General features: G+C 36.4%; 2 protein-coding genes across 2 annotated transcripts; both read left to right on the top strand.

The window, feature by feature from the left end:
* The first annotated feature begins 1211 nt into the window (after positions 1-1211).
* On the top strand, positions 1212-5808 carry EMB1467 (NADH-ubiquinone dehydrogenase). The gene is made up of 5 exons (XM_022035660.2): positions 1212-1804; positions 2384-2630; positions 2828-3122; positions 3941-4315; positions 4641-5808. Exons 1-5 carry the CDS (start codon positions 1384-1386, stop codon positions 5538-5540), a joined length of 2238 nt encoding a protein of 745 aa, XP_021891352.1. The 5' UTR covers positions 1212-1383; the 3' UTR covers positions 5541-5808.
* A 2121-nt stretch (positions 5809-7929) lies between these two features.
* On the top strand, positions 7930-10879 carry LOC110809746 (uncharacterized). Its single transcript, XM_088213144.1, has 3 exons — positions 7930-10234; positions 10335-10556; positions 10665-10879. Exons 1-3 carry the CDS (start codon positions 9029-9031, stop codon positions 10863-10865), a joined length of 1629 nt encoding a protein of 542 aa, XP_088069270.1. The 5' UTR covers positions 7930-9028; the 3' UTR covers positions 10866-10879.
* The last annotated feature ends 233 nt before the right edge of the window (positions 10880-11112 follow it).

Below are 11112 nucleotides of genomic sequence, written 5' to 3' on the forward strand. Positions count from 1 at the left end.
AGAGCATGTATACATTAAGTTAGTATTACATTTTTATCATCAATCATAAAAATCTACGGATTTTACTATTCGATTCAAACTTATGTGGAATTATTAATAAAATTTGATACCATATTCATACATATTTGCTATACAAAATAATTTTTTATTTTTGCAAATTTATATTTGGATAGTCTGGACTTGGATTTTAAATAATATTATTTTAAAAATCTGATTAATTTAAATTAAAACATTTATATTTGATTATTTTTTTAATATATTGTTAATTTTAATTCATTATTAGTTATGTTATAAATAAAGATTATCAAAATAAGTATGAAACTATTATTATATTTTAAGGTATATTACAAAGAAGTTCTTAAGAGTTTGCTATAATTACAAAATTTTAAAAATAATAACGATTTAACTCTTATATAAAAGATGTATTTCTCCATAAAGTTTAGGTTTTAAATGGTTCTTTTAAGTATAAGTCTACTATATATTATATTTTATATGTCAATTTCATGATTTTCGAACGATAAAAATAATAATATAATAATTAATTTTATTTGAAAACATAAAAAGAATTACAATTTTAGTTAAAGGTCATTGATGAAGAAAAAGAATTTAACAGTAAAATTTATGTCAGTTCAATTTTTAATTTCAAAAGATATAAATATAAATACAATTCAATTGAATTAAAATAATATTTTACTTACAAGTCAATATTACATAGAATTCCAAGTTATGTGATTTTGTTGATTTATTCTTTCACATGTAAAAATGGAAATATATTATTATGGAATTAAAGAGATAAGCTGAATTAATTTAATTATATATCAAATATGTAAGTTATAACTAAATTTTTAGATATTAAATAATTAAATTTTAGAAAATGAATGAATAAAAATAATTTTTTTTTATATAAAAAAAAGTAAATTTCACACGTTTTATAAGAACCCACCTTTTCTTTTTCCCAAAAAAAAAAAATTAGAATGTTAAATAATGAAAGTAATATTTTTTCATCTTTTAACAAACTATAGTGGAAATAAAATATCAGTAAACATTTATACAATAAAAATTAATTTCTCTAATTATAAATAATAAAAATTATATAAATTAAACTCAAAATACAACCTATTTGGGCGCTGAAGGGGACGGCCCAGTAGAATAAAACTTGGGTCGGGTCAAGACGAGACTTGCTCCACCTCCATTATTCCTTGAACTTGGTGTCAGATGTGTACACCACACGCCTGGAATTTCAACCCAACGGCAAACAAAACCAGACGAACAACTCAACATTTCTCTTTTTCACTAGTAATTGAACATTACTACCTTGGCAGGGGACTTTGTATATAGTGTAGAGAGAAGAAACGGAGTGGGAAATTGATTTGCAGAAAGATAATGGGGTTAGGGATATTAGCTTCGAGGGTATTGAGGCCCGCAACGACTCTCCTCAATTCTCAAAACCCTAGGCTTTTCCTCCGGACAATCGTCACCAAACCGGAGCTTCAATCCCCTGAATCCGCCGCCGCGGCGGCCAATCCAGACACTGCCCCCGATCTTCCTCCCCGTACTCCCGTTGGTGGGGCCCGAGTCCATTTACCCAACCCGGAAGATGCCATCGAGGTGTTCGTGGACGGGTACCCGGTCAAGATCCCCAAGGGATTCACCGTCCTGCAGGCGTGCGAGGTCGCCGGCGTGGACATTCCGAGGTTCTGTTACCATAGCCGACTCTCTATCGCCGGAAACTGCCGTATGTGCCTGGTCGAGGTCGAGAAGTCCCCCAAGCCCGTCGCTTCATGCGCCATGCCTGCGCTTCCCGGTTTGTTTTCGTTAAATTTGCTTTGTTTTAATCTGCGTTTGTGATTGTATTTATTTGTTGGGTTTGATTGGGATCAAATTATGCTGGATTGTTGTGCGACTGTGGCTCTTCGCTGCTTTTAAATCCTACTATACACAGATGGCCTGATTGTTTTTTTTTTTTTTGTTTCATTTGAAGCTTTTGAATCTTGTTGCATTGCTCGTTTCGGATTGATTGTGTTGCCTATTCTGTTTTCCCGTTGGGTTGGATCGTCTTCTAAATTTTGCATAACTTTTAACCCTCTTTAGCATTTTTTCAGGGTGACCTTTCTTGATAAATTGACAAGTTAATGCAATTTTATTAGAAGTCCAGGGTTCAGTTCCGTATGTTTTGTAAGAATTTTGATTCTGAGAAATTTCAGATATGTGGAAAAGAGTGAGGTGGTATGATAGGGTCATGAACTTTATGATTTATATGCTGATTTGAGTTTGCGCCTTTGATTTTCTTCTGACCTTAATCACATTTATCTTGCACATGTGCATCAACATTTTGTGGCTAATTATACATTATGTTTGACACACCAAAGGTTTTGTATCTTAGGAATGAAAATTAAGACCGATACACCAGTCGCAAAGAAGGCAAGGGAAGGAGTCATGGAATTTTTGCTTATGAATCATCCATTGGATTGTCCAATCTGTGATCAAGGTGGAGAATGTGATCTTCAGGATCAGTCTATGGCATTTGGATCTGATCGTGGTCGTTTCACTGATGTGAAAAGATCGGTGGTTGACAAGAACCTTGGCCCTTTGGTTAAGACTGTGATGACTCGATGTATTCAGTGTACAAGGTTAGAGAGAACCAAATATTTTCCCTCCTATAGCTTTTAATGTAAGGTAGAATATCAATTTTGGTCTTTCATATTTTAATGTGATTAGGGACGTGATCCGAGTTAATAGGAAGTATCACTTGAACATTATAATATGTATGTTACTTTTAGACGAAAACAAGTGTTTGATTTTTTTTTTTTCTCTTTGAGCTTAATAGGTGTGTGAGGTTTGCAACAGAGGTAGCTGGGGTTCAGGATCTTGGCATGTTAGGTCGTGGTAGTGGAGAAGAAATTGGGACTTATGTTGAAAAGCTTATGACTAGTGAACTTTCTGGAAATGTCATAGATATTTGTCCTGTCGGAGCCCTTACCTCAAAACCCTTTGCATTTAAAGCTCGAAATTGGGAGTTGAAAGGAACAGAGAGCATTGATGTTACTGATGCTGTTGGATCTAACATTAGGATTGATAGCAGAGGTCCAGAGGTCATGCGCATTGTTCCACGGTTAAATGAGGTATACTCATATGCTGTTTTTCATTTTACATATAATCCAATTAACTTTTTCACATGAACTCTCTGTGTCTGGAGTGGCAGTGGAAAAAGGAAATTAATTCTTCTGTGTCATATTTTTAATAATTGTAAGTAAATATAGTATTATCATCTGTACGTATGGCCCTGCCATATGAAGGAGATGAAAAAGCTGCATGTTACATGCAATTTCCATGGCTTCACATGACATGTTTTAGAAATAATTCTTATAACTTCTTCCTATGGGAATTTTTTCAGAGGTCTTATAACTCATTTCTTCTTATGATTAAGTAATGAAATCCATGGTGAGATTGGAATAAGTACTCTTACCAATTCCTATGTTCCGATAATGTTAGACATGCTTGATGAGAGTGCTATTGAGGTCCCATAATAGGTTATCCATAACATATAGTCGTTAAATCAGTTCTGGTCAGTTAAACATGTGCTTCGATATAGTTAAGTGAGTGCTGCTGGAACACACCATAGCTTGCCATGGCTTGGGCCATTGCACTTATCATATGGAAATAATATTTTAGATCCTTTCATCTGGTTCATGAAAAGTGAAGTGCCTATTGCTATTGTTCTTAATACTTGTATAATTCATTCTTATGAACAAGGAAATTGTGGAAGCAATAGAGCTGATTGTCAGTTGATTTGTTTTCAAATGGATTAAGACTGTTCGATATTGCATAGTCACTGATATGTATACAGTAGCAGTTGTATGTGTGTATCTTGGAAGAACTTGACTTTGAAGAAAAATTTTAGAACTTCACATTTTTATCGTGCCTTTTTGACATGTTGCAGGATATAAATGAAGAGTGGATATCAGACAAGACTCGATTCTGTTATGATGGTTTAAAGAGGCAGAGGCTAAATGACCCTATGATTCGCGATGCTGATGGCCGATTTAAGGCTGTGAGCTGGCATGATGCCCTATCTATTGTTGCCGAAATTGTCCATCAAGTTAAACCAGAGGAAATAGTTGGGATTGCCGGTAAGCTATCTGATGCTGAATCTATGATGGCACTGAAAGATTTGTTGAACAGGATGGGTTCAAACAATGTGTGGTGCGAAGGAAATGGCATGACCCCTAATGCTGATCTTAGATACAGATATCTAATGAACAGTAGTATCAGCGGTCTTGAGAAAGCAGATGTTTTCCTTTTAGTTGGCACCCAGGTAATGCTCTTACATTTCTTCTCAAGCACTGTCAATATCTTCTAAGGATATGCATTTTATATGTTTCAATGTATTTGGTATTGGTTTTTTCTTCTTTTGTTTTTGAGGAATTGCTGTAGGAGCTAAACAATCATGTTTATGGAGCCTCCTTTGAGAGCTGGAGATTCCTTAGTTCTGCAAAGTGAATGGCTTGTGCATATTTTCATTTTACTCTTTATGTCCTATCTTATTCTTAGGGTGTGTGCTGTCTACATAAAACTTTTGTTATAGGTGGTGAAAAACAAATTGAAGAACAAATCTCATATTTTCTGGTTTGATTTGTCAGCCAAGAGTTGAAGCTGCAATGGTGAATGCCAGAATCCAGAAGACTGTTCGAGCATCAAATGCTAAAGTTGGCTACATTGGTCCTGCAACAGATTTCAACTATGACTGCGAGCATCTGGGCACAGGTCCCCAAACACTTACTGACATTGCTGAGGATCGTCACCCATTTTCTTCAGCTATCAAAAATGCTAAGAACCCAGCCATTATTGTGGGTGCTGGACTATTCGACAGAGATGACAAAAATGCAGTTTTCTCTGCTGTGGAAGCCATTGCAAAATCTGGAAATGTTGTCCGATCTGACTGGAACGGGCTAAACTTTTTACTCCTGAATGCTGCCCAAGCTGCAGCTCTCGACCTTGGACTCATCCCTGAGTCAGATAAATGTATAGAGTCTGCAAAGTTTGTCTATTTGATGGGTGCTGATGATTTGAACGTGGAGAAGGTTCCAAAAGATGCCTTTGTGGTTTATCAAGGGCACCATGGTGACCATGGTGTTTATCGAGCCAATGTTATTCTCCCCTCTGCTGCATTCAGCGAAAAGGAAGGGACTTATGAGAATACTGAAGGGTGTACCCAACAAACATTACCAGCTGTTCCAACTGTTGGTGATGCTAGGGATGACTGGAAGATAATCCGGGCACTCTCTGAGGTGGCAGGAGTTAGGTTGCCTTATGACACCCTCGGAGCCATCAGATCACGTATTCGGACTGTGGCACCCAACCTCTTGCATATGGACGAACGGGAACCTGCTACATTTGGGCCTTCTTTGCAGCCTGAGTGCGCTGAGAAGATGAGTTCAACACCATTCAAGTCAACCATTGAGAACTTCTATATGACTGATTCAATCACCAGGGCGTCCAAGATAATGGCTCAATGCAGCGCAATGCTATTGAAGAAGTGAAAAAGCAGATTTTGATAATTTTTTTATTCAATAAATCGCATATTCACTTTTTTTGTTTTTCTTCTAAAGCTCTGTGACATCTTAACTTAAGCTGTGGATTGCCGGGTTCGGCTGAGCTTTCCAGAACATTGGAAACATTTCCAATAAAGTAATCTAGGTTCTTCTTGCTGTAAAATGCTTTCGCAATGTAGAAGCATTGCATGTAAACTCTGTACTAGTTGCAACGTTCCAGAGTATTATGGATTTTTGGACTGTTCTTTGGAGTAAATTTGTATATAAATCTACCAGTTAGCATAAAAACAGAATTGAGATGCATATCTAACAGAAGTAATATGGGAACTCTGTACTAGTTGCAATTTTTCTGAGTATTATGGATTTTTGGATAAATTTGTATATAAATCTTCCAGTTAGCATAAAAACAGAATTGAGATGCATATCTAAGAGAAGCAATATGGGAAGAAAGTAGAAATAACTAAAACGACACCGTACCAACGTAGCAATGTGTTGGAGAGAGAGAGGTATCGGCTGCGACGTCGTTTTGGAACGATCGCCAAAACAACTCCTGAAACGCGTCAACATAGCTTCCCCCGGATTGCTGTGTCATAAAGAGAGAGAGGGAGAGAGGGGCTACGACATCGTTTTGTGACGATCAATATAGCAACTCCTGAACCGGAAAGGTGAAAACACAATTAGGAAAACAAATTTGAATATAATCCAGATTTTTTAAATTTGTTTATATATCTATATATATATATATATATATAGATATATACGCAGACATATACGTAGATGTCATGACCTTACATCAAGCTTTCTAGGTTGAATTCACACCGAACTGGAATGTGCGAGACGAAGAAGACCGGTGTCGATCATATTTCTGAGTTACCGGATCACCTTCTCCATCGCATCGTCTGTAAGCTCCCCCTCGAAGAAGCCGCCCGCACCACCGTCCTCGGCAAGCCATGGCGTAGCTCCTGGCATTCCTTTCTCATCTCCGACTTCGACGGTGAACCTTTCTTCGGCATTAATTCATACACCGATCCAGTCTTTCCTTTCGTCAATAAGCATCTCCAAACACTATGCAACCAACAGAGGTTTTGTCTGCAAATATTTAAATTATGCGTCAAGTATTATCACTCCCAACTGCTCGATTATCTCGATGATTTGGTTAACTTGGCCTCAGCTCACAATGTTAATCATCTTCATCTGACTCTACCAATACACGATCTTCTTTCTGTTTCCATTCTTGGCATCTATGCTCATTCTCTCCAAGTTCTAAAGCTTAGTGGAGGTCAGTTGAGGGAGCCTGAACATTACTCCATTGATTCCCTGAAATTTCCTTTACTTGAAACAGCTCCACCTCCAGGAAATAGATTCACCTGAAAACCTTCTTATGAGTCTCATCAATTCCTGCCCGTTACTTGAACAACTTTCTATAATCAGATGTCCCGACTTGTTAACTCTTCGAATCTGCGGTTTGGCAAAGCTCAAATCCCTTAAACTTGTCCAAGGTTGCATTCAAATTCTCCACCATGAGCCCACGCGATATGAAGGTAACGGGTTGCAGGAAATTGAAGTTGTTGAAATTTGAAAATATACAAATTAGTAAACAATGGTTAAAATTGTTGCCTGATCTCCCAGCCCTTGAATCTCTGCAAATCCGCCATTGCTACATCCATGGCAGATTGAAGATATCAAATCATCACCTTAAACATCTCGAACTTTCCACCCCAGGTCCCCGCACCTCTCCCCTTGTTCTCGACAACTCCATTAATCTAAACTCATTCACCTACAGAGGACACATCATTTCTTACACATGAGCTTTTACGCCTAGGCACAATACCCACATCATCATTTTAAAAATAACTACTTGAATTTGAAGAGTTCAATGCAATAACTATTTGTAACTGAATACTCTACCCCATCATCACCTCAAACTGTGCTGGAATATTATTATTGTTCACTTTGCCTGCAAGATTTATTGTACTGTCTGACTTATAATTTATTTTATTTGCATTGTACTCATTATATGTCAAGAAGTTTATTTTCTTAATACAGCTGATACATTAAATATATTCTCTAAATATAAATCTTTTATGAAAGTATTATAGAGTAGAACAATTTTAGGATCCAATGGAATACAACCCTAAAGGAAAATATCGATGATTTTGCCATTACTATAAAATTCGTACTCTTAGCAGGTAAGAACAATCATATGTTGCTCACAACTGTATAATCAAGTTAAACTACTAAATCTTTTAAATTGAACCATTCGAACATATTATCATCAGTTTTATCATACCCATTTTTATCCACCTTAATATATTTCAACTTTTACTCAAAACGAAAACTTTCATTATGATGTAAAAATTAAAGTAATTTTTAATTTATACAAATATTTACACAAATCAACCACTCAAACAACTGAATTAGAACAATTATTAATATCTGTTGACATATATTCGTAGAAATCAACCGCTCAAACAAAGAAAGATCGCAGAAAAAGAAATTCAAGTTAAATGATAAGAGAGTTCAAACTTATATAGGAAGGCCATTGTGTGTATGGGATTTGAACTAAATAGATGCAGGTTTTTGTATGCTCTCAATTCTATATTCTTTTTCTCCTGTGTTATTTCTCTCTCACCTTAACAAATCTTATTATATCGCCAGTAGCAGCACGATTATCATAGTCTTGAGTATCAGTATGTAGTTTTTGATGAAGTTAAAAGGTCTGATATGGTGTTATCCTCTATAAATTAAGGGTGAAAGTAGGGAAACAAAACTAGCTGTGCCATAACGATCACATGGTGACTCTATGAAATTATGAGCTACTGGTGATTCTCTTGGAGGCAGGACTAGTCACCAAAATGTATTGGTCTCAAAAGAAAAGTTCTGGTTAGAACTGTGGAGATCGTGAAGGTGCAGAGACGCCTGCCGTGTAGTGCATGGTATTTTATTAGGTCCTCATTTTACATGCATTTACTTGAGCATTCTCAACCATACCAAACCTCCATTCTCATCCCTACTACGTAAAAAGAAACCAAGAACTGGCCGCATTGTTTGATAAATCTGTTTTCACCACTTAGCCATCTACTAGATGTTCATAAATAATAAACAGTAAATAATAATAATAAAGAGAAAAAGGAACAAAAAGAAGAAGTTGCAGAGGCGTGAGAGGAAGAGGAAGAGGAAGAGGCGGAGACGTCTCTGGAATCCGGACAAGATGGAGAGGAGATCTGCACGCCGGAGGAGAAGAAAAGGCGTGCAGGAGTCTCCCTTCTCCTGCTTATAAAACACAAGAAGGAATCATGAAGAGGGAGAGTGGGAGACACTCAATGCGACGTCGTTTTAGTGAGTGTCAATAAAACAGCTCCGATTACATTTAGGAATACAATTTGAATGTAATTCGGAGAGCATGTGTTTGTGTATCTATATATACATACACGCAGACGTATACGTAGATGCCATAAACTAAAACGAAGCTTTCAATGTTGAATTCTTACCGAATTGGGATGTGCGCGGCGGAGAAGACCGGTGTCGATCATATTTCTGAGTTACCGGTTCACCTTCTCCACCGAATCTTGTCTAAGCTTCCCCTCAACGAAGCCGGCCGGACCACCGTCCTCGGCAAGCCATGGCGTAGAGCGTGGGATTCCTTTCTCATCTCCGACTTCGACGATGAATTTTTTCCCAACAGGGATTCATGTACCGATCCTTTCGTTCCTTTCGTAAATGAGCATCTCCAAAGACTCTGCAACCAACAGAGGCTTTCTCTACAAAGATTCAAATTATGCGTCAAGTATTATCACTTCGAACTGCGCAATTATATCGATGATTGGATTAACTTGGCCGCAGCTCACCATGTTAAGCATCTTCATCTGAATCGACCGGTATACACTCTTTTTTCTGTTTTCCCTTCCAGCATCTACGCTCATTCTCTCCAAGTTCTAGAGCTTCGTAGCGGTCAGCTGAGGGAGCCTGAAGGTTACTCCATTGATTCTCTGAAATTTCCTTCACTGAAACAGCTCCACCTCCAGGAAATAGAATTAACTGAAAACTTTCTTACGAGTCTCGTCAATTCCTGCCCATTACTTGAACAACTTTCTATAATCATCTGTCAGGGCTTGTTAGATCTTCGACTCTGCGGTTTGGCGAAACTCAAATCCCTTAAAGTCTACCAGGTCTGCATTCAAACTCTCCGCATTGATCAGGCGGAGAGTCTCGAATCGCTCATACATTGCGTGAGTTATAAAGGCCACCCATGCGATGTGAAGATAACGGGTTGTAAGAAATTGAAGGTGTTGAAATTTGTAAGTATGCCAATTTGTAAACAATGGTTAGCATTGTTGTCTGATTTCCCAGCCCTTGAAACTCTGCAAATCCGCCAGTGCACCATCCATGGTACACTGAATCTATCAAATCGTCACCTTAAACATCTCGATCTTTCCACCCGAGATCTCCATCCCTCTTGCCCTGTTCTCCACGACTCCATTAATCTACACTCATTCACCTACAGAGGACACATCAAACCCCGTTGGCTACAGTTTATCAACACATCAACCGTTCAAACTGCAAAATTCGTATTCATGTATCGCAAGCTCCATAGTCTTGAGTTTTTTCAACTCAGACAATTTCTTTCAACATATAGTCAAGCAAAAACTGTGAATTTGCACATCTCGTCCCGGAGCCCCAAGGTTTGTCTTCATTTATATTTATTTAATTAGTATTTATTTTAATTTAAAGACTATTTAATTTGTATATTTTAAAAAATATTTTTTTAATCTTGTTTTACAGGTTATATTTCACGTGGAAAATATAAGAAGAAAACTGAATTTTCAAAAAAAAATTTTGAATCACGTACAATTAACTATAAAAAATCTTACAAAATCAGTAAATTATAAAGATCTCGTAGATGGATTGATTTGGACGATTCGAGTTCGAACTCTATCCATCAAACTCTATCCACGACTCTCATGTCAGGACTTTGATTCTACGAGAAATATTCAATTAATAAAGGTACTTAAAATTTAAATATATATATATATAAATTTTCATATATTCATATTATAAAGTATTTAAAATTAAATCAGTTCATAACATTTTAAATTTAATTTTACCGTATAGGTGCTATGCGAGACATTGATGAACATAACGAAGGAATTATGTTGCGCGCTAAGTCAATATAGATGTTGGCGACATTACTTTAAAAGCGTAGAAGTCGTATGGAGAGAAAATGAGAGTTGTAATTGCGAAAGATTATTAGAGTTACTGCCTAATTTTCCGCTCTACGATCATCATACTATTAGCTTTAAATTTCAATATTAGTGAATTTTATTTTATTTTTTTAATTTTAAATACATTTAGTTTTTCTCCATCTATATGAATATTTAAATATGTATATATATTTATTTTTTAGATTGAATTGACACATATATCAAAAATTATAGTGAAAAAATATATTGGGTGTGTCAAAATTTTATATATTAATATTTATAAATGTATAGATAGATATGCTAAAGGTTATAGTTACATTAGTGCCATTATATATTTTGATTCAGTTAATGGTGTTTGT

This window comes from Carica papaya, chromosome 1, assembly GCF_054855325.1.
Source record: "Carica papaya isolate Zhongbai chromosome 1, ASM5485532v1, whole genome shotgun sequence".
NCBI lineage: Eukaryota > Viridiplantae > Streptophyta > Magnoliopsida > Brassicales > Caricaceae > Carica > Carica papaya.

Bases quoted from the DNA above. Each gene is read 5' to 3' on its own strand.
- EMB1467 (XM_022035660.2), top strand. From the start codon at position 1,384: ATGGGGTTAGGGATATTAGCTTCGAGGGTATTGAGGCCCGCAACGACT. The intron at 1,805-2,383 runs GTTTGTTTTCGT...TTTGTATCTTAG, and splicing joins CGCCATGCCTGCGCTTCCCG to GAATGAAAATTAAGACCGAT. The intron at 3,123-3,940 runs GTATACTCATAT...GACATGTTGCAG, and splicing joins TTGTTCCACGGTTAAATGAG to GATATAAATGAAGAGTGGAT.
- LOC110809746 (XM_088213144.1), top strand. From the start codon at position 9,029: ATGTTGAATTCTTACCGAATTGGGATGTGCGCGGCGGAGAAGACCGGT. The intron at 10,235-10,334 runs GTTTGTCTTCAT...CTTGTTTTACAG, and splicing joins TCTCGTCCCGGAGCCCCAAG to GTTATATTTCACGTGGAAAA. The intron at 10,557-10,664 runs GTACTTAAAATT...TTTACCGTATAG, and splicing joins GAAATATTCAATTAATAAAG to GTGCTATGCGAGACATTGAT.